General features: G+C 43.7%; 1 protein-coding gene across 1 annotated transcript in view; it reads left to right on the top strand.

The window, feature by feature from the left end:
• Window positions 274-22,544, top strand: part of SLC2A3 (solute carrier family 2 member 3) — a 78,321-nt gene continuing 56,050 nt past the window's right edge. The window contains exons 1-2 of the mRNA XM_021092391.1: window positions 274-659; window positions 2,349-2,423. Of these exons, the coding sequence (XP_020948050.1) occupies window positions 2,403-2,423 (21 nt within the window). The 5' untranslated portion in view covers window positions 274-659; window positions 2,349-2,402. The remainder of the gene's footprint in view (window positions 660-2,348; window positions 2,424-22,544) is intronic.

Raw genomic sequence — 22,544 nt, 5'->3', positions numbered from 1 at the left:
AAAAGAAGGCTCTCTGCCTTCTCAGCTCCGATTCTGGCCCCCCCTTGCGGATATATCTGGGGGCATCACCTTCGGAGTGAGGAGGTTTGAGGGGGAAAACGGTATCTCTTAAAGCAGAAATGTTAACACGCTCTTAACCGCGGCGTTAAGGATGGTGGGGCCCACAGCTATTTCCCAGTAAAGGGTTCCCCGCCTCTCCGCCGAGGCACTGGGGGCGCGGGGTGGGAGCCGGTGGGCGGCGGTCCGGTTGGTCAGTTTGGCTTGAAGGTGAGAAGTAAGGCTGCGGCCGTGGTTGGAGGGACTGGTGAAGGCGACCCCTGCTTACACCGCGGGAGCCGGACACACGAGTCACGTTTTATTCCCACATCAACGGATCCCTCAAAACGGAATCCTGGGCTTCTCCTAGATGCGCTGGGGTCCTAACGGCCGCTCAGGGGACGGGCGGAAGCGCAGCGGCAGCATCACCGCCACCCCCCACCCCCCACCCCGGGCACAGCCTCCTGGGACCAACGGAGCGACGCGGGTGGCCCTGGACATGGGCGGTTGAGCGGAGCCGCTGGGCCCAGTCGCAGTTTGCCGGGTCCAGGTGTTGAGCGAGCAGCGCTGTTCCTGTGCCCGGCCGCCGTGAGGACGACCCTCCCAGCTGGGCTCGGGTAGAGGTGGGTGGTGACTCACTGTTGGGCTGGCCTAAGGGAGAAGGGCTGGTGGGGCTTTGGAGAAACTAGCATGTAGCCTCCGAGTATTGGAGAGAATGTTTTGTTATTTCCTGAGCACCTACCATGGAGGAGCCCTGCTCCACGTGCTGGGGATCCCACTGTGACCAGGCAGGCAATGGCCCTGAAGTTTATATTCTAGGGAAGGGATAATCGACAAAAAAAAAAAAAAAAAAAAAAAAAGCGTGAATGTATAACAAAATGCCAAACGGTGATAAATCTTATGAAGAAAATACACAGAAATGGAGAGGGGACTGGCATATTAAATTGGGGAAGGGAGAAGGGGTGACACTTCCAAGAGTCTTTTGACCCGAGGCCTGAAGAAAGTGAGGGAGCCATAGGAAAACCATTTAGAGAAAACTATGCTAGTCTTGAAAGGTATCTACCAAGAGTTTAAGTGCTATACAGATGAGTAGCTTTGTAGATTTTTGCAAGATGAAAATTAGCATTTTCTTAGAAAATTATGGCTCATTCATTCAGTGCAAGTAGCACCTCAGTTTTTTTTCTTTCTTTCTTTCTTTCTTTTTTTTTTTTTTGCCTTTTGCTTTTTAGGGCCGCACCTGTGGTGTATGGAGGCTCCCATGCTAGGGTTCGAATCGGAGCTAGAGCTTCCAGCCTACGCTACAGCTGCCGGCCTGTGCCACAACCACAGCAATGCAGGATCCAAGCCGTGTCTGTGACCTACACCACAGCTCACAGAAACTCTGGATCCTTGACCTACTGAGCAAGGCCAAGGATCGAACCGGCAACGTCATGGTTCCTAGTTGGATTCATTTCTACTGCACCACAACGGGAACTCCGGCACCTCACTTTTAAAGAAAAGCATATTAATTTGAGCTAGAAGAGTTGTGGGGTTTGTTTTTGTTTTTGTTTTTTACCCAAGTGAGGATGACTGGAAGACAAGAACCAGGGGACAGAGGAAAGGAGAGAGATGAAGATGGGCGTGGGAAGGTTGCAGAGAAGTGAAAAGGAAAGGGTATAAGGAGGCTGTGGAATAGTCAAAGGAGTTGTCTGTCCTGATTCTCCCCCGCCTCCTAATAAACTCGGGAAATAGTCCTAGCAGTTCAGTGTATGTCTCAGCTAATCCTCAAAACTATGCATCCAAGTCAGGAGAGCTGGTCGAGGAGGAATCACTCAGACTTGATAACTGGTTAAGCAGAATCATGATTTCTGATGGCGCTGCAGCTCACTGACACAGTTTAGGCTCTGGAACTGAAATATTTTATAATTTTATTTGGCAAAACAGGCTCTGGAACTGAAATATTGGCCATATAAAATCACAATTTTCTAACAGCAAGTTCACCTATCCCTGCTTCTTTTGCTGGTGGGGAAACTGTGCTAGTTGATGACAGAGCAATGACTCAAAACATAGAGGGTCTGTATGTACCATATTCTGCTCTCCCCTTCTTCTCCCTTGACTTGATAAAATTCTTCCCACTGGCTACTGAACAAGTGGAAAGTACTTTGCTGAGGACCTCAGAATTGAGTGAATCTAAGACCTTAGAATTATATGAGGTTTCACTTCCTTCCACAAGTATTTTTGGGTGTGCCAGGGGGCCAGGGGGCTAAGTCACAGCCTCTCAAGGAGTTTATGTAGGTAAAACGAATAAATAACTGGCCAATTACAATTTACAGGAAGCAATACCTTGAAGAATTGGAGAGAGAGTCAATTCTTGGTGTAGCAGAGAGATGGAGAGGAGCAAACAGGGTGTGAGTATTAAGAATTTGTCAGATTGCTATCAAATTGTTTTGTCATGGTTATGTTAATAATACCAATACTGATCACCTTCCTGAACTTTTGTTGTCTTTTTAGTGTGGACTTACCTAAGTGGTGGTGGGAGAGACAATTACAGCCTATAGACTTGTCCTACGTTCTTTTTACTCACAATTAATTAGTATTTGCTATTTGTGGTGTTTTGTGCTCTAACATCAGGAATAATAAGAATGATAAAAATATTCACGTTCAGTGCTGTAATTGCAAACAGGCCTCAGTAAAATTACACATGACTGCACTAGAGGGAATTTCCTTGAAAATTGCCATCCATGACTGTGTAGGTGTGAAGAGTAATGTCTGAATGTGCGCAATAAGAACTCATCCTGGAGTTACCTGCTAGCTCAGCCGTTTAAGGATCCAGCATTGTCACTGCTGTGGCTTGGGTCACTTCTGTGGCTCCCTTTGGTCGGTGCTGTGGCACGGGTTCGATCCCTGGCGCGGTCACATCCAGAAAGACTTTAAATAAGCTTGCTCAGAGTTCCCGTTGTTGCAGATGCGGCTAAAAAAAAAGTTATTATTATTATTGCTATCAGATTCTTGAGTGTAACTGAGTCATATTATCAGAGTGTAACATAGTCATCACTTGCAAGGCATTGTGATGAAGATACACAAAAAAGTGTTAAAGAATTTGTGGCCCTATGGACTGGGATGAGGATAGGGCAGCCATTATCTTATGGCTAAATTACAAATTGCCAGAGGTCAGGGTTTACCACATGCGGTCACATCCAGAAAGACTTTAAATAAGCTTGCTCAGAGTTCCCGTCTTGGCACAGCAGAAACGAATCTGACTAGGAACCATGAGGTTGCAGGTTCCATCCCTGGCCTCACTCAGTAGGTTAAGGATCTGGCGTTGCTGTGAGCTGTGGTGTAGGTCGAAGACGTGGCTCGGATCCCGCGTTGCTGTGGCTGTGGTATAGGCCAGCATCTCTAGCTCAGATTAGACCCCTAGCCTGGGAACCTCCATCTGCCGCGGATGCGGCCCTAAAAAAGGACGAAAAGACAAAATAAATAAATAAGCTTGCTCTAGGAGTCCCCATCATGGCGAAGTGGTTAACAAATCTGACTAGTATCCATGAGGTTTCGGTATCAACCCCTGGCCTCACTCAGCAGGTTAAGGATCCGGCGTTGCTGTGAACTCTGGTGTAGGTCTCAGACACGGCTCGGATCCTGTGTTGTTGGGGCTCTGGCATAGGCTGGAGGCTACAGCTCCGACTAGACCCCTAGCCTGGGAACTTTTTCTATATGCCGTAGGTGCAGCCCTAAAAAGAAAGAAAAAAAGAAGGAAAGAAAGAAAGAAGCTTGTTCTCAGGGAATTCATTGATATCTTGAATGGTGATCTTCTCAGATGGCCAGATTTTTTCCCTGATCTTTTTAATGGCCATACTAAGGGGAGCAGAGCTGGCAGAAGAGCAAGGGGAGCAATTACTCTTAGCACATTTTCCAAAAAAGCGCATCTTTTGGAAAATTCAAAAAAATCAACACCCTTTTAAAGATGGTATGTTTACATGACAATTGTTAAGCCCATTTTTATTTTATTTTATTTTTTATTTTAGGGCTGCACCTTTGGCATATGGAGGTTCCCAGGCTAGGGGTCCAATTGGAGCTGTGGCCTCCGGCCTACACCACAGCCATAGCAATTCCAGATCCTTAACCCATTGAGTGAAGCCAGGGATTGAACCCATGTCCTCATGGATGCTCATGAGCCATGATGGGAACTCCAAGCCTATTTTGGAAAGACATTAGGGCAAGCACTATGAGAACAAGATATGAAACACAGAACTTAATCAAAAGAGTGATTTTTTTTTTTTTTTTTTTTTGGCTCAAACCCACACCACCGCAACAGATCCTTAACCCACTGTACCAATAGGGAGCTCCAAGAGTGATCCTCTTTTTTTTTTTTTTTTTTTGCTTTTTAGGGCCACACTTGCGGCACACGAAGATACCCAGGCTAGGGGTCAAATTGGAGCTGCAACTGCCAGCCTACGCCACAGTCACAGCAACGCAGGATCCTTAACCCACCGAGCGAGGCCAGGGATCAGACCTGCAGCCTCATGGTTCCTAGTCAGATTCATTTCTGCTCCACCACACAGGAACTCCCAAGAGTGATCCTTTTTAAAAATGTGTTCACTCCTCTACCAATGGTGAGCAGAGCTGCTGTGCCCTACCCACCCATTTCCCCGCCAAGCTCCCCCTACTACGTATTTATTTAATTTAATAGATTTGACTATTTAAGACTAGGAGCTACCGTTTTCCATTTCGAAAATCATAGGTTTGGAGTTCCCGCTGTGGCACAGAGGGTTAAGAGTCTGACTGCAGCAGCTGAGTCCCTGTGGAGACTGGGGTTCAATCTCTGGCCCAATCCAGTGGGTTAAGGATCCAGCATTGCTGCTACTGTGGCGTAGGTTACATCTGCTGCTTGGATTCAGTCCCTGGCCTGGGAACTTCCGTATGCTGTGGGTGCAGCCATAAAATTTAAAAAAATCATATTGTAATCTACTGCTATTATTTGTAGGCTTCCTAATTATGCCAACCTTATCATTATTAAGACATCCTGTATCATTGTTGTGGTTGTTGATATATTTAAAAAGAAGTAGGAGTTCCTGTCCTGGCTCAGTGGTTAATGAATCTGACTAGGAATCATGAGGTTGCAGGTTTGATCCCTGGCCTCACTCAGTGTTGCTGTGAGCTGTGGTGTAGGTCGCAGATGCGGCTCGGATCCCTGGTTGCTGTGGCTCTGGCATAGGCTGGTGGCTACGGCTCCGATTAGACCCCTAGCTGGGAATCTCCATAAGCCGTGGATGCGGCCCTAGAAAAGAAAAATAAATAAATAAATAAAAAGAAGTATAAGCCTGTACTTCTGCCTCAATAATAGAAAAATTAAAAGACGAAGTCTCCTGAATTTTAGTGGGAATTAAGGATAAACAAAGGTTTAAGATGGTTGTTGCTCTTGTTACTGGCATTAAAAACAAGGATTTTACCTCAACTGTACCTCAACAACAACAAAAACAAAACAAAAAGGGAGTTCCTTGGTGGCCCAGCAGGTGGAATTTCTGGCATTGTCACTGCCATGGGTCACTGCTGTGGCAAAGGCTCCATCTCTGGACTGGGAACTTCCTCATGCCACAGGCTCAGACAAAAACCAAACCAAACCAAAAACACAGTGATTTTACTTTTGACAAGGCCATTTTGACATAGCCAGATTAAAAATGCACATGAAAGTTTGTCCTATCTCGTACCCGTTAGCCAGTCGCTGTAGTTAACTCTTTGGATGACATCTATCTTTGCTGATTAGTATGACAATTAAATTAGATAGTATATTCTAAGCACTTAGCAAAGTATTTTGCTGTAAAGGAAACATCTGTTTTTCTGCACACCACGAAAGTCTCTGTAGGACACCAGTTGGATGTCCTACAGTTTAACTCCGTTTTGACAGGAACCAGAGGTAGCAGATCCCACAGGTCAAGGGCTCTGTCCCACAAGATTGCTTCTCTTCTGCCACCCTCCCCAGTACACACAGACCCACACACTTCATATGCCAATTGCAAGCCCAGGTTATCACCTGTTATCGCCAACCAGCTATGGACCAGATTACAAACGACCCCCTCCTTGGGTTTGGTTAATTTGCTGAAGTGGATCACAGAATGCAGAGAAACACTTAGGTTTATCAGTTTATTAAAAGATATGGTACCAGGACCTCTCTGTTCAGTCCTGAGCTTTTCTTCCCATTGCAGGGCTTTTCCCTATACTTGCCTACAGAGGTATGGTTATGCCACCCCTTAGATTTTGTTAGTATATTATCACATTGCACTCTTAAAGCTCTGTGCATATGAATTATTTCAAGGATCTGAGCATAAGGCATGGCCAGCAGTGTTAGTGAAACTTTGTGTTAATGAAATAGTATTAGGAGTTCCCACTGTGGCTCAGTGGTTAACAAATCCGACTAGGAACCATGAGGTTGTAGGTTCGATCCCTGGCCTCACTCAGTGGGTTAAGGATTCGGCATTGCCGTGAGCTGTGGTATAGGTTACAGACTCGGTTCGGATCTGGCATTGCTGTGGCTGTGGCTTGGGCTGGCAGCTGTAGCTCCTATTAGACCTCCTCCATCATAAGTGACTAGAAAAGACCCCTTGCCAAAAAAAGCATCCTCAAAAGATTACTTATTATATTATCTTGTTGTTAACTGAATGTTTGTGTTCCCACAAAATTCATATGTTGAAATCTGAAATCTGATTCCCAATGTGATGGTATTTGAAGATAGGGACTTTGGGGGGTGATTAGGTCATGAGGATGGAGCGGTCAAGGATGGGATAAGAGTCTTTATAAGAAGAGGTCAGGGAGTTCCCTTCATGACTCAGCAATTAACGAACATGACTAGGATCCATGAGGATGTAGGTTCGATCCCTGGCCTCACTCAGTGGGCTAAGGATCCAGCTTTGCTGTGAGCTGTGGTGTGGGTCTCAGAGGTGGCTTGCATCCTGTGTTGCTGTGGCTCTGGCGTAGGCAGGCAGCTACAGCTCCGACTGTACCCTTAGCCTGGGAACCTCCATATGCCACGGGTGTGGCCCTGAAAGGACAAAAAAAAAAGTTATGAAAACAAAACAGCTAACAACAGAAACAGGGGGCAGGCTGCATTTGGCCCTGGTGTTCAAAAAACAGCAGGGAAGCATGTGGTGCATCAGGGAGAAGAGGGGCAGGAAATGAGATTGGGGAGGCAGCCCAGACCAGGTCACAGAGTTCCCGGTAGCCCAAGATGAGATGTTTAAGTTTTTTTTCTAAATATAATGGAAGGCCACTGGAAGGGTTTTGACCAGGGGAGAAATAAGAGCAGATTTGTTTTTAGGAGGTCACTGTTCCTGTTAGTGGGAGAATGGACTGTATGGGGGCAAACGTAGAAACAGAGATCAGTTATTGGCTGTTGAATTGGTAGAGATAAAGGTGACTTGGGCAGCAGTGGTAGTAACTGGTAGGGAAAATAGTCAGATTCAGTAGGCAGGACTTGCTAATGCATTGGGCATGGAGTGCGAAGGTAATTCAGAAATCGATACTAGGTCCTCTATTTTTATTTTTATTTTTTTCCATTATAGCAGATTTACAGTGTTATGTCAATTTTCTACTGTACACCAAGGGGACCCAGTCACACATACATATATACATTCTTTTTTCTCACATTATCATGCTCCATCATAAGTGACTAGATATAGTTCCTAGGGCTATACAGCAGGCTCTCATTGCTAACCCAATCCAAAGGCAATAGTTTGCATCTATTAACCCTCAATTCCTCCTCCCTCCCCCTCCCCCTTGGCAACCACAAGTCTGTTCTCCATGTCCATGATTTTCTTTTCTGTGGAAAGGTTCATTTGTGTCATATATTAGATTCCAGATATGAGTGATATCATGTGGTATTTGCCTTTCTCTTTCTGACATACTTCACTTGGCATGTGAGTCTCTAGTTCCATCCATGTTGCTGCAAATGGCATTATTTTGTTCTTTTTTATGGCTGAATAGTATTTCATTGTGTGTATATATATACCTCGTCTTCTTAGTCCATCTATCTGTGGATGGACATTTAGGTTGTTTCCATGTCTTGGCTATTGTGAATAGTGCTGCAATGAACATATGGGTGCATGTGTCAGGTCCTCTATTTTTAGCTTAAGCAATTGAGGTAGGAAATTGGAAGAAGAACAAGTTAGGAGGGAGTGGATCGGGACCCTGGAGCACTCCTGGGTTTAAGATTCTCTTTAGCCCTACCTGTGGAGATGTCCAAGTCTGCAGCCTAAAGACCCAGTCCAAGTTGGAGACTGATATTTGATATAAATAGTGTTTAAAGCCATGTGCCTGGAGGACACAAGCCATGGAGTGACTGTGTATAGAAAAGAGTTTTAAGGATTGAACCTTGGGGACATTCCAATGTGTCGAAATGCTGAGAAAAGACAGTAAGATAAATAGGAAACCAGGACAGGTTGGTGTATCAGAAGCCAAGGGAAGAAATTTATTCGCACAAGGAGAGAGTGTTAGGTGTTGTCACCTGTTTTTAGTGGTCATGTAAGAAGGACAGAGATTTGACCACTGGTTTTAGTGCAATGGAGTTTGTTGATGACCTTGACAGGAGTAGTTTAAACAAAACAGAAGGGACAAAAGCCTAGTTGGAGTAGGTTTGTTTGTTTGTTTTTCAGTCAGGACTTCGGCATGTGGAAGTTCCGGGGCCAGGGATGGAACCGGCCATGGTGGTCGAAACACCAGATCTTTAATCCATTGAGCCACTGGGGAACTCCTGGAGTAGGTTTAGCAGAGAATGGTTTGAGGAGTTTGAGACATTTTCCTTTAAAGCTAGCACAGATGGGAGTTCCTGTTGTGGCGCAGTGGTTAACGAATCCGACTAGGAACCATGAGGTTGCGGGTTCGGTCCCTGCCCTTGCTCAGTGGGTTAACGATCCGGCATTGCCGTGAACTGTGGTGTAGGTTGCAGAGGCGGCTCGGATCCCGAGTTGCTGTGGCTCTGGCATAGGCCGGTGGCTAGAGCTCCGATTCGACCCCTAGCCTGGGAACCTCCATATGCCACGGGAGCGGCCCAAGAAATAGCGACAACAACAACAAAGACAAAAAGACCAAAAAAAAAATAAAAATAAAAAAAAATAAAGCTAGCACAGATGTGAAGTGCTTATCCTGAGAGGGACTTAAGGTCAAGGGAAGAATTACATCTTTCATTACTATGAAGGAATATATATATTACAAGAATATTTTATGGTGAAAAAAATGTTTATTTAGAATTGGCCAGACACATTTTTAGCAACATGGATGGACCTAGAAATTATCATGCTAAGTGAAGTCAGCCATACAATGAGACACCAACATCAAAGGCTTTCACTGACATGTGGAATCTGAAGAAAGGACAGAATGAACTTTGCAGAACAGATACTGACTCACAGACTTTGAAAAACTTATGGTCTCCCAAGGAGACAGTTTGGAGGGGGAGAGGATGTGCTGGGGTTGTGGGATGGAAATCCTATAAAATTGGGTTATGATGATCATTGTACAACTATAAATGTAATAAATTCATCGAGTAATAAAAAAAAAAAATGGAGTTCCCATCGTGGCTCAGTGGTTAATGAATCCGACTAGGAACCATGAGGTTGCGGATTCGATCCCTGGCCTCGCTCCATGGATTAAGGATCCGGCGTTGCTGTGAGTTGTGGTGTAAGTCCAAGACACGGCTCGGATCTGGCGTTGCTGTGGCTCTGGAGAAGGTCAGCGGCTACAGCTCCAATTAGACCCCTAGCCTGGGAACCTCCATATGCCGCAGTGCGGCCCTAGAAAATACAAAAAAAAAAGAAAAAGAAAAGAAAGAACTGAGGGCCAGCAAATGGGATGGAGCGTTTCCATGGATGACAGCACAGGTTGTGTAATCAAGAGAATGAATCAGGTTTTTAAATTTCCAAGGAATGAGAAGGGAAGTGAGCCAGGGGATCAGCAGATTATTGCAATATCCCGATGGCATGTACTTCAAAGGATCTGTGTCTGAGGGACTAGAGGAGGAGAAATAGTTTGGAATAAGAATAGGCAGAGTGGAGCTGAGTTAAAATGAAATGTTGAACCCACTCTGGGACTTTTAGAGGAGTGAGGAAAAAAAGGATCGTGGCATTTACACCGGACTTAATTTTGAGAAAAAGATAATTCCAGCCTGAGAAAATGCTATTTCCAAAGCAGAAGGAGCTACCACTGGGGTTCCACAGAAGACTGGTGCTCTTGCCAATCCGCCTTCAGGCCTGTCTGCCCTGTGGCTGAGAGCGCCCTGGTGTCGCCAGCTCTCCTTAGCCATGGGCCACCAGGTGGCAGTATGTGCCTTTGGGGCACCCTTGCTAGTCCTGTGGGTTTACAGGGATGGAAATGAAAATCCAACTGAGTGTGAGGCCAAGCGTTGGTTTGTGGTCTTCGTTAGGCCTGAAAGTGTTGTCCTAGCAGTGAGTCGGCAAAGCCCTCAAGAGAAGAGAATAAACCTGAGAACATTTGGCAAAAGATCAGGAAACAGGTAAAAGGAAAGGAAGCTGCAGTACGATGGGGTATGATGAGGGGTAAGAAGTAGAGGCTGAAAGATGGAACCACGGAGAAAGGAAGACTTGCAGACCTGCCAGTAGGGTGGGTAGTGGGCACCAGAGCAGCAAGGAAAGACAGACCGAAGCAGGGATCACCTTTTCGGCTTGTTCACTCACAAAATAATTTTGAAAAACTATGTTCCCCTCCCCACCTCACACACACGTTTTTAAACTGACATCCACGATTTTTTTTAATGTGTAAATAACTTTCAGGGATTAATTTCTGCTATCTCAAATATCCCATACATGTTTTCAGGGCAATTGTTAGCTCTCTGGTGCTTTTGTACAAATTAGGAAAGGGTGTCCCTCTGGGAAGAAGCAGAATGGACAGGTTTGCTAAGGACAGTCCCCCTGGGCAAAGAAAAGGTACCCCTTCTCTGGCTGAGGCGCAGGGCTGGCCAGTGGATTGTGGGCTTCAGTTTAGGCTTCCCTTGCCTGGAAACCACAACTTTACCCACAGGCCTTGTAGACTTTATTTATTTATTTGGTGAAAGCCTTTGAATTTAGACAGAGCTCATTCAGTGGAACTGTAAACTAAATGATGAAGCCAAATCAGACTTGGGCTTATTTCAAATAAAATTAACTTCTATCCCCGCACCAACGAGCTTACTTCTCAATTCTTAAGACAAATCGATTCTATGGAAATTTGCTTAGTGTCTCTTTACCAGTTGATGCTTCTAAAACTAGCACATTTAGGAGTCACGTGGAAGGCTTGTTATTAATACAGATTTGTTGGTTCTACCCTTTAGAGAGGCTGACCTGGAAGGTCTGGGGTGGAGCTATACATTTTCATATCTGACAAGCTCCCAGGAGATGCTGATAGGGATCATCTATGATGATCACACTCTGAGTAGCACTCAAAGCGCTGCCCCCAAGGCCCTATGGACTGTCACAAGGCTCCTCCTCGGGAACTGTGCACTCTCAAATTGTGCCGGTGCACCACGGTAAAAATTTAAGATGGGTTAGAGCTAAGGTTTTATTTTACGGAGTAGGAGAAAGCTGTGGGAAGAAAGATGGGAAAGAGGAGTAGAGGAGTTCCTGTTGTGGCTCAGTGGTAACAAACCCGACTAATATCCATGAGGATGCAGTTTGGATGCCTGGCTTCGTTCAGTGGGTTAAGGAGCTGGTGTTGCTGTGAGCTCTGATGTAGGTCACAGACGTGGCTCAGATCCTGCCTTGCTGTGACTGTGGTGTAGGCCAGCAGCTGCAGCTCTGATTCAATCCCTAGCCTGGGAACATCTATATGCTGCACTTTCTGCCCTAAAAAGAAAAAAGAAAAAAAAGATGGGAAAGAAAAAAGAGCAAACCTGGGAGTTTCCTGGTGGCCTAGTGATTAAGGATCTGGCATTGTCATTCCTATGGTTCTGGTCCCTGCTGTGGCACAGGTGTAATCTCTGGCCTGGGAAATTTCACGTGCCACGAGCATGGCCAAAAAAGAGAAAAGAAAAAAATTAGCCCAGTTTGAAGGCTACTAGATTAAAAATCATGTGACTATGGTAATCAGATGATTTTACATGTCAGATTTTACACTAAAAAATGTAAAAGTGGGAATTCCAATCATGGTTCAGCAGAAATGAACCCAACTAGTATCCATTAGGATGTGGGTTTGATCCCTAGCATCGCTAAGTGGGTTAAGGATCCGGAGCTGTTGCAAGCTGTGGCATAGGTTTTAGACTTGGCTCAAATTTGGTGTTGGTGTTGCTGTGGCTGTGGCATAGGCCTGCAGCTGCAGCTCTGATTTGACCCCTAGGCTGGGAACTTCTGTATGCTGCAGGTGTGGCTATAAAAAGAAAAAAAAAATGTACAAGTATGTACAAAATGATGTGGCTAATTAATTATAACTTTTTTAAAAGTCTACTTCATGTTATCAGGCTGGTGCCTTAAGAAGCGTTTGTGGGAGCTCCCGTCATGGCACAGCAGAAACGAATCCGACTAGGAGCCATGAGGTTTCAGGTTCGATCCCTTGCCTCTCTCAGTGGGTTCAGGATCTGGCGTTGCCATGAGCCGTGGTGTAGGTTACAGATGCGGCTCGCATCAGGCGTTGCTGTGGCTGTGGCATAGGCCAGCAGCTGTAGCTCTGATTAGACCCCTAGCCTGGGAACCTCCATATGCTGCGGGTGCAGCCCTAAAAGGACAAAAGACAAAAGACAAAAAAAAAAAAAAAAAAAAAAAAAAAAAGGAACGTTTGTGGACTGGAAGGAACAGTGGTAAATATTTAGGGTCAGGAAAGCACCACAGTCAGATGAAGGAGAATATGAATATAAATATAAATACGTGAATATGAGTACATGGTGTATTTAGACTCATTCTTATGGTCCCAACATTGCTGATACAACCATTTGGGGAGTAAGGGTCAGGGGCAGGCATCAGAAAACAAATAGGAACTGAAATTGACACAAGTGTCTTAAGAGGATGTAAAGATAGGTTGCCTAAAAAAAAAAAAAAAAAAAAAAGATAGGTTGCCTAATGTCCAGAGTGATAGTTAGGCAGTCACCCTGGGAAGTGATGAAGTCATGTTACTTGGCAAATGACACTGATTTCCCAAGCTGCGTATAGAAAGGCCTTTGAGGAAACTCTGCCCGTGGAATGAGCCTCTGCATGGCCTCTAGCTCAAAGAATCCTCACCTCTTGAACTGCGTGGACTCAGCATGGTGACTACTTAGTGCTTTACAATTTCCAAAGAACTTCAATTTGTATTATTTAATTCCTCCCAATAACTCCATGCCTATCACCATGCTGTGGATCTGAACCTTGAAGCCCAGTGCATCCAAGGTCATGCATTTTGTAATAGGCCTTTCATTTCTAAGATAAGTTTTTCTGTTATCTGAAGCTGCCCAATGTAAAGCTAGTTCTTTGTGTTAATAGAAGCTACTGTATGACCAAACCATGATAGTTTATGACTTCTCCATTTTCACTAGCTGATTTCCTTTTCTAAGAATGTTTCATCCAATACTAAGTATTTTTTTTTTTTTTCCACTTCCGTGGCTAAAATAGATGGACAGCAGGGGAAGATGAGCCGGAAGTATGCAGAGTGATTAGGATTTAACTTCTTTATAGACAATCCATACATAGATAATTGAAAATTATCAATATCATATTCTTCAGCCTTAGGAAGAAACAGAAAGAACTTTTGTTTATTGATACTGTTAGACACTTCCTCCATTCTATCTGATTTGATTTTGCTAAGAACTTATGAGATATAACAGAATTTTAGCTACCTATGTTTAGGAGTGCTATATAAAATAGATTTGTGGTAGGAGTTCCCATATGGTACAGGGGGTTAAGGATCTGGCATTGTCACTCTGGCACCTCTGGTTGCTGCTGTGGCATGGGTTCGATCCTTGGCCCACAAACTTCCACATGCCATGGCACAGCCAAAAAGAACTCCAAAAACTATATGTACATATAGTATATACATATACCTAGTATGTGTGTGTGCATGTGCATGTGTATATATACACATATATATATATTTTATGGTATAGGTATGTCTCAAACATTTAATAGGACATAGTTATACTAAAAAAAAGTACTCATTGTTTACCTGAAATTCAAATTTAATGATGTTCTGTTTATTTTTTTGTTTTTGTTTCTGGAAATTTAATAGCTTTCTGTTTATTTTTTGGCTTTTGCTAGATCTGACAACTCTGTTTTATCACACACATTAAGAATAAATTCCTTTCTTCAAAACACATTCCACACAGACACAAAAAAAAACATTGCACAACTTAAACATTCCCTAGCTAATACTCTTTTGTCTTACTGATGTTTGAGTTGTGAGAAGGGCCAAAAGTTGGAGGCCAAAGTTGTTAATGCTTTGGATAACTTTCGTAGAAATTTACCGAAGGAACTGTAGAAAATCCCGGAATTTAACTTCTGTTTCCAGATTCCTCTGTGTCTCAGGTCCTCAATCCTAATGAAGAATTCTTTAGTTCTCTTTACATATGGACCTTGTGAAAAGATACTTTGTTGAAATCTTACACTGAGAAATGTAAGATTTTTAAACTGGAAGGGATCTTAGAAATGATTTAATTATTAGAGTTTCTAGAACTTAAGTCCGAATCGTAAGCAAGGCTCAGTGTTCCCAGGCAATGGGAGGACTTTGTAGATGGGGATTCCTATACCTACTGCCAAATGTCACTCCACCTCATCTTTCCCCTTTTCTTGCCGGGGCTCCGTCCTGGACATCTCTCCTTGTCTGAGTACCCAACATTCCAATTACCTTTTGTTCTTAAATTATGAACTGTTATCTATGGCTCCACAGTGTCGATGATAAAAGCCAAGCAGGGGAGAGAAAGTGATACGGAACAATTCGCGATGAAAATAAACATGCCCCAAACATGGGGAAGTCTCCTTGGTGCAAACCGTGGCAAGCTAGAGGAGGAATAGGAATAGTTCTTTCCAGAATGGGAGAAAGAGAAGGGAAAGTCAACACGCAGGGGCTTCTTGCAGTGGATAAACATAAGGTCATTCTTCCAAACCCAGTAGAATTCAAGGTCGGGAATGCTCAAGAGAAGCACCTGATCTTCTAATGAGTATGTAGTATGTATCCTTCCTTGCCTCTGTTCTGAGAAACAAACTGAGAAATAGCTGAAGTATTTGCTAAAAGATTTTATCCAGACAGGAGGGCCCCGGCCCTCAGAATGCGCTTCTACACGGTCAGATAGCACGTATCTAGAGCTTAGCAGTGGCCCTTAAGCCACAGGAGTATAGCTTTCTGTGGTACACAGAGAATCATGCCAAGGACCCGATCTGTAGAAGCTGCTCAGTTGATGTTTGTTGAACAAATACCGCAAGGTCAGTTTCTGTGATTTTTCCTGCCGTCACAGCTATTTATGTCTTATTTTCCCATGTAGTGTAGTTTCAGGAAAACAAACTCAAACAAGAAATCCGAAGACCTGCCTGTCAAGGAAATTTCCTTGAAGACAGAGGTTTGCTTAAGATGTACTTTTTAAGTCTTTTTGATACCTGATATTCTGAGTCACTGTCTTCTATTACTGCAAAAACTTCTAATTAGTTTTAGCAAAATCAGTCATCTTTCTAAAATCTGTGTTCATATCATTGCTGGGCTTACCTAACCTACTAGCTCTCTGTGGTCCTCAGTATAAATGCGCCTCACATTAGGCCATTTGTGATATGATCCCTGCTTCCATCCCAACATCTTCTCATCCCTCGGCCCTCTACATGTCAGCATGTGGACATCGTTGCAGGATCACGAACATACTGTACTCTAACCTTCAAGCCCTTTCTCACTCTGGACCCACAAACTGGTATTACCGAAGCTTCAGGTCTTTCTCAACCTACCTTCTCAAAGGGGAAGTCTTTCCGGACACTACCACACCCCTTCTTCCTCCCCAAGTCCCTCATGCAAGACCGGAAGTCATGCACAGCTGGTTTAGGGGGAGGTGTGCCAATCGCATAAACTCAGATGTGAATGATCATCTGGGTGTGCAAACACAATTGGCAAAATCCTAAGCGGTGTCACCCTGGGAGTTTAGGAGTACCCTAAGTCTCCTATGCTTCTGTTGTTCACAAGACTTCTGTAGTTCACAATGTTCCAGTGACATTGCCTGTTATTCTCCTCCAATCAGTGCAACCTTTGTAATCTAGGCCCTGAGCTGAGCTCTGAAAGAAAATAAAAGAGATCTAAAGGAATTAATGTGTACACTCAACTACAGTCCATAATGTTTTATTATAGTTGGTCCTATAATAGAACTGTAAAAAAATAAAATAAAAAGGTACCGAGTGGAGTTCCCGTCGTGGCTCAGTGGTTAATGAATCTGACTAGGAACCGTAAGGTTGTGGGTTCCATCCCTGGCCTTGCTCAGTGGGTTGAGGATCCGGCGTTGCCGTGAGCTGTGGTGTAGGTCACAGACGTGGCTCGGAACCTGCATTGCTGTGGCTGTGGTGTAGGCTGGCGGCTACAGTTCCGATTAGACCCCTAGCCTGGGAACCTCCATATGCCTCGGGTGCTGCCCTAGAAAAGGAAAAAAGACAAAAAAAAAAAAAAAAAAAAAAAAAAAAAGGTACTGAATAAGCATTCAGGAAAGCATAGTTAATTGTTTCTGAGAATTGGAAAGAATGCAAATGGAGAGACTTTTGAGCTGGGCCTCGGACGTGTGGCTACAGGAAAAAATGTAAATAACTGTATTTCAGGCAGAGAAAAATCACAGTAAATATAGTATAGAGGGCGTTCCCTGATAGTCTAGAGGTTAGGATTCAGGGCTTCTACCACTAGCTGGGGTTCAATCCCTGGTCTGGGAACTAAGACCCTACATCAAACTGCTGCACACAGTGGCCAAAAAAAAAAAAAAAGTGTAGTTAGTCTGTGTATCAGATTAGACAAGAGTGAATGAAGAGGATGGAAATTAAAGTGAATTGTGGAAGACCTTGAGTGCTTCATTAATCAATGTGACATATTCTGTAGGCAGCAAATCATTGAAGAGTTTTGAGCAGAGCAGTGATATAATCAGATCTGTGTTTCAAAATGTTTTTCACTGTTAATTTTTCATAAAACAAAGTATACTTATTTTTTCTTTCTCTTTTTTTAAAGTTTATTCCAGAAAAATATGTATCAGATAAAGGTCTCTATAATATTACTCATTAGAGTTAACCATTTGGTGTAATGCTTCATATTTTTTCCTGTGCATATGTGCATGTGTGTATGTGTTACCTGTTTATTTACAGGAATATGATCATGGAGTTCCCACTGTGGTGTAGTGGGGTTAAGGATCCACCATTGTCTCTGCAGGGGCTCGGGTCACTGCTGAGGTGTGTTTGATCCCCAGCTGGCCTGGCACAGTAGATTAAAGATCCTTATGCCTCAGGTGCAGCCAAAAGGAAAAAGAAAAAAAGAAATATCCTATTTTACCTATGAGACTGGACAAATTAAGAAGTGATCAATATTCTTTTTTGGTGGGGATATAACAAGACACTCTTTACACAATTGGTAGAAATAAAAATTAGTACTTTCAGAGTTCCTGTTGTGGCTCAGTGGGTTACAAACCCAACTAGTATCCATGAGGATGTCGGTTCAGCTCCCCAGCCTCACTCAGTGGGTTAAGGATCCAGCATTGCCATGAGTTGTGGTGTAAGCCACAGATGCAGCCTGCATCTGATGTTGCTGCGGCTGTGGTGTAGGCCAGCAGCTACAGCTCTGATTTGACCCCTAGCCTGGGAACTTCCATGTGCCGCAGGTATAGACTTAAAAAAAAAAAAAAAAAAAAAAAAAAGAATTGGTACTTTAGGAAAGGGAAATCTAGCAATTCTTTTCAAAATTTAAAATATATGTATCTGGAGTTCCCACCGTGGCGCAGTGGTTAACGAATCCGACTAGGAACCATGAGGTTGCGGGTTCGGTCCCTGGCCTTGCTCAGTGGGTTAAGGATCCAGCGTCGCCGTGAGCTGTGGTGAAGGTTGCAGACGGGGCTCAGACCCCGAGTTGCTGTGGCTGTGGTGTAGGCCAGCGGCTACAACTCCTATTAGATCCTAGCCTGGGAACCTCCATATGCCGCAGGAGTGGCCCTAGAAAAGGCAAAAAAAAAAAAAAAAAAAAAAAAAGACTAAATAAATAAATATCTAATTAAAAAAGAATGCCCATGAGAGTTCCCCTCATGGCACAGCAGAAACGAATCTAACTAGGGACCCTGAGGTTGCAGGTTTGATCCCTGGCCTCGCTCAGTGGGTTTAGAATCCAGCATCGCCATGAGCTGTGGTGAAGGTTGCAGACTTGGCTGGGATCCTGCATTGCTGTGGCTGTGTTGTAGGCCAGCAGCTGTAGCTCCAGTTAGACACCTAGCCTGGGAACCTCTATATGCTGTGGGTGCAGCCCTAAAAAGACAAAAGAAAAAAAAAGAATGCCCGTGATTTATTGTTGAGTGAGAAAATATTTCAGGGCTAAAATGCTGTATGTATTTTTATAACACCACTTTTAAAAATTCCTGCATGTATCCAAGCAGAGGACAAAAGCACATCTATTATGTGTGTATATATATAACATGTATGTTCGCATATGTGTATACACAACCCAAAAGTTTAAAATTACGCTTAGTCTTGAAATTGAATAGCAGTGTGACTTTAACTGTTTACTTTTGTTTTTTTTTTGGCCATGCCTGTGGCATGTGACAGTTCCTAGGCCAGGGATTGAACCCGAGCCACAGCAGTGACAACGCTGGATCTTCAACCCACTGAGCCACCAAGGAACTCCAACTTTTTACTTTTGCGTATTTAAATTGTTAAATAATGAACATATATTATTTATTTTATTTTATATTTTATGGCTGCACCCACAACATGTGGAAGTTTCCTGGGGGCTGAATCAGAGTTGCAGCTGTGACTTATGCCACAACTGCAGCAAAACACTGGATCCTTTAATCCACGGCACCAGGCTGGGGATAGAACCTGCACCTCCGCAGCAACTGGAGCCACTGCAGTCGGATTCTTCACCCATTGTGCCACAGTAGGAACTCCAATATTATTTTAAATATATGTACCTACACATATTTTCAAGTCAGTATATATATATATATACACATATATACATATATATATATAGTTGTACTTCATTCTTTTTAATAACTACATAGTATTTCAGATGTATTTAATAACTACACCATGTGTTCATTCCACGGTTACTGAGACCCACCTCCCACAGTAGTTCCCAGACTGAGTGTTGAAAGAAATAGCAAACACTTAAAATAGAAATTAACAGAGAAAGGGCTTCATTTGGAAGGGTGGCTAGAGCAGGGCTTTCTCTGTAGTGACATTAAAACTGGGACCTAAAAGAACATGCTAGCTATGAGAGAAAACAGCATTCTTGGCAGAGGGAACATACATATAGGACCCTGAGGTGCAGAGGAGTTTGGTGTTTCTGGAGGAATTTAAGAAATATCAATGAGGGAGTTCCCGTCGTGGCGCAGTGGTTAACGAATCCGACTAGAAACCAGGAGGTTGCGGGTTGGGTCCCTGCCCTTGCTCAGTGGGTTTTAGTGGGTTAACGATCCAGCGTTGCTGTGAGCTGTGGTGTAGGTTGTAGACGCGGCTCGGATCCCGCGTTGCTGTGGCTCTGGCGTAGGCTTGGCAGCTACAGCTCCGATTTAACCCCTAGCCTGGGAACCTCCATATGCCGCGGGAGCGGCCCAAGAAATAGCAACAACAACAACAACAACAACAAAAAAGACAAAAAAAAAAAAAAAAAAAAGAAATATCAATGAGATTGTAACTGGTAAGCAGGGAGAGTAATAGTGCAGGTGAGATTGCAGATAACATTTTTTAAACAAATTACCTTAGATATTTTTGTTGTTTCCAAATTTTTCCTATGACACGATGTCACAATGATCATCTTTGTACTTTTATCTGTATATGCTGTGGCAGTATTTTGTATAATCCCTCCAGAGTAGAAGTGATGGGTCAGAAAGTATGAAATATTTGAATTTCAATAGATATTACCAAATGACCTTTTTAAAAGGTTCACCATTTTATATTCATTCCAAGTGTCAAGAGTTCAGTGTAATGAACCTGACTAGGATCCATGAGGATGAGGGTTCAAACCCTGGCCTTGCTCAGTGGGTTAAGGATCTGGCATTGCCGTGAGCTATAGTATAGGTCACAGGTGCAGCTCAGATCTAGTGTTGCTGTGGCTGTGGTGTAGGCTGGTGGCTGCAGCTCCAGTTTGACCCCTAGCCTGGGAACTTCCATATGCCACACTTGCAGCCCTTTAAAAAAAAAAAAAAAAAAAAAAAAAAAGCAAACCAAGGGTCTATTTTCTTTGTTTCTTTCTCTCTCTCTCTCTTTTTTTTTTTTTGCTTTTTTTAGGGCTGCACCTGCAGCGTATGGAAGTTCCCAGGCTACAGGTTGAATTGGAACTGCAGCCCCCGGTCACAGCCACAGCCACACTGGATCTGAGCTGCGTCTGCGACCGAAACTGCAGCTCACCATAATGCTGAATCCTTAACCCATTGAATGAGGCCAGGGATTGAACCTTGACCTCATGGATACTTATCAGGTTTGTTATTGCTGAGCCACCGCAGTAATTCCTAGAAAGTTTTAATTTTGTGTGATCATAATTATAACTTTTATCCTTTATAATTAACATATTACATATTTTGCTTAAAGCAGATCTATATTAAAAAGGCAACTATAGGAGTTCCCATCATGGCTCAGTGGTTAAGGAACCCAACTAGTATCCATGAGGACACGGGTTCGATCCCTGGTCTTGCTCACTGAGTTGAGGATCTGGTGTTGCCGTGAGCTGTGATGTAGATCACAAACATGGCTCGGATCCCATGTTGCTATGTCTGTGGCAAGGCCAGCAGCTATAGTTCCGACTTGACCCCTAGCCTGGGAACCTCCATATGCTTTGGGAGCAGCCCTAGGAAAAAAAAAAAAAAAAAAAAAAAAAAGGGCAACTATAGGAGTTCCTGCTGTGGCACAGCAGGTTAAGGATCCTACATGGTTGTTACAACAGCTTGGGTTGCTGCTGTAGCATGGGTTTAATCCCTGGCCTGGGAACTTCCACAGGCCACAGGCGAAGCCAAAAAAAAAAGTTATAATTCAAGGGATTTTAGTATATTTACAGAGATGTGTAACCACTAATTATTTTAGAACATTTCATCACCACAAAAAGAAGCCCTATAACCATTAGCAGTCATTCTGCATTCCTCCTTAACCACATCCAGCCTCTGGCAACCACTAAACTCTTTTTTGTCTATGGATTTGCCTGTTGTGGACAGTCCATGGATGAAATAAAGTACATGACCTAATGTGACTGGCTTCTTTGACTTAGCATGATGTTTTAAGCTTCATCCACGCTGTAGCATGTATTAATACTTCATTTCATTGTATGACGATTGTACTACATTTGTTTATCCACTGATCAGTTACTAGATACTTGGATTTTTTCCATTTTTGGCTGTTATGAACATTCTGTTTGTCTTTTTTTTCTTTTTTGTCTTTTGTCTTGTTAGGGCTTTACCTGAGGCATATGGAGTTCCCCAGGCTAGGGGTACAGTTGGCCAGCCTACAGCACAGCCACAATAACTCTGGATCCAAACCATGTCTGTGACCTGCACCACAGCTAATGGCAATGAGTCCTTTCAAGTCTGCTTTAAAAAAATGTTCCTCAAGGAGTTCCTGTCGTGACGCAGCAGAAAGGAATCCGACTAGGAATCACGAGGTTTCCAGTTCCGTCCCTGGCCTCGCTCAGTGGGTTAAGGATCTGGCATTGCTGTGAGCTGTGGTGTAGGTTGCAGATGCGGCTTGAATCTGATGTTGCTGTGGCTGTAGGTATAGGCCAGCAGCTGTAGCTCTGATTCAACCCCTAGCCTGGGAACCTCCATATGCCTCAGATGTGGCCCTAAAAAGTAAAAAAAAAAAAGAAAAAAAAATTCCCTCAGTACCTGACTAGTTGTTGGCAAAACCAATTTTTATTTTGAAATGGTGCTTTTGTAACAGATATCCACAAGCCTAAGAATGAAGTTGGATACCTTCCTCACACCGTAAATAAAAATTAACTCAAAATGGATAACAGATCTAAATGTAAACCTTTCTGACTTGAGGTAGATAAAGCCTTTGTGATATGACATCAAAAGTACAAGTAACAAAAGAAAAATTAGATAGATTGGACTTCATCAATATAAAAACTTCTGTGCATCAAAGAATAACATCAAGGGAGTTCATGGCTCAGTGGTTAACAACCCAACTAGGATCCATGAGGATGCTGGTTCGATCCCTGGCTTCCCTCGGTGGGTTAAGGATCCGGCATTGCCGTGAGCCTGTGGTGTAGGTCCCAGACGCAGCTCGGATCCCATGTTGCTGTGGCTGTGGTAAGGCTGGCAGCTGCAGCTCCATTTCAGCCCCTAGCCTGGGAACTTCCATATGCCACAGGCATGGCCCCCCACCCCCCCAAAACAGAGTTTGGTTTGGATAATAGCTAAGGTGATCACTGGTTCTGCAATTAGGTCTTTCTTG

This window comes from Sus scrofa, chromosome 5 (genome assembly GCF_000003025.6).
Source record: "Sus scrofa isolate TJ Tabasco breed Duroc chromosome 5, Sscrofa11.1, whole genome shotgun sequence".
NCBI lineage: Eukaryota > Metazoa > Chordata > Mammalia > Artiodactyla > Suidae > Sus > Sus scrofa.
Note: the sequence above shows the minus strand (reverse complement) of the source record. Positions and strands in the feature narration are given on the sequence as shown.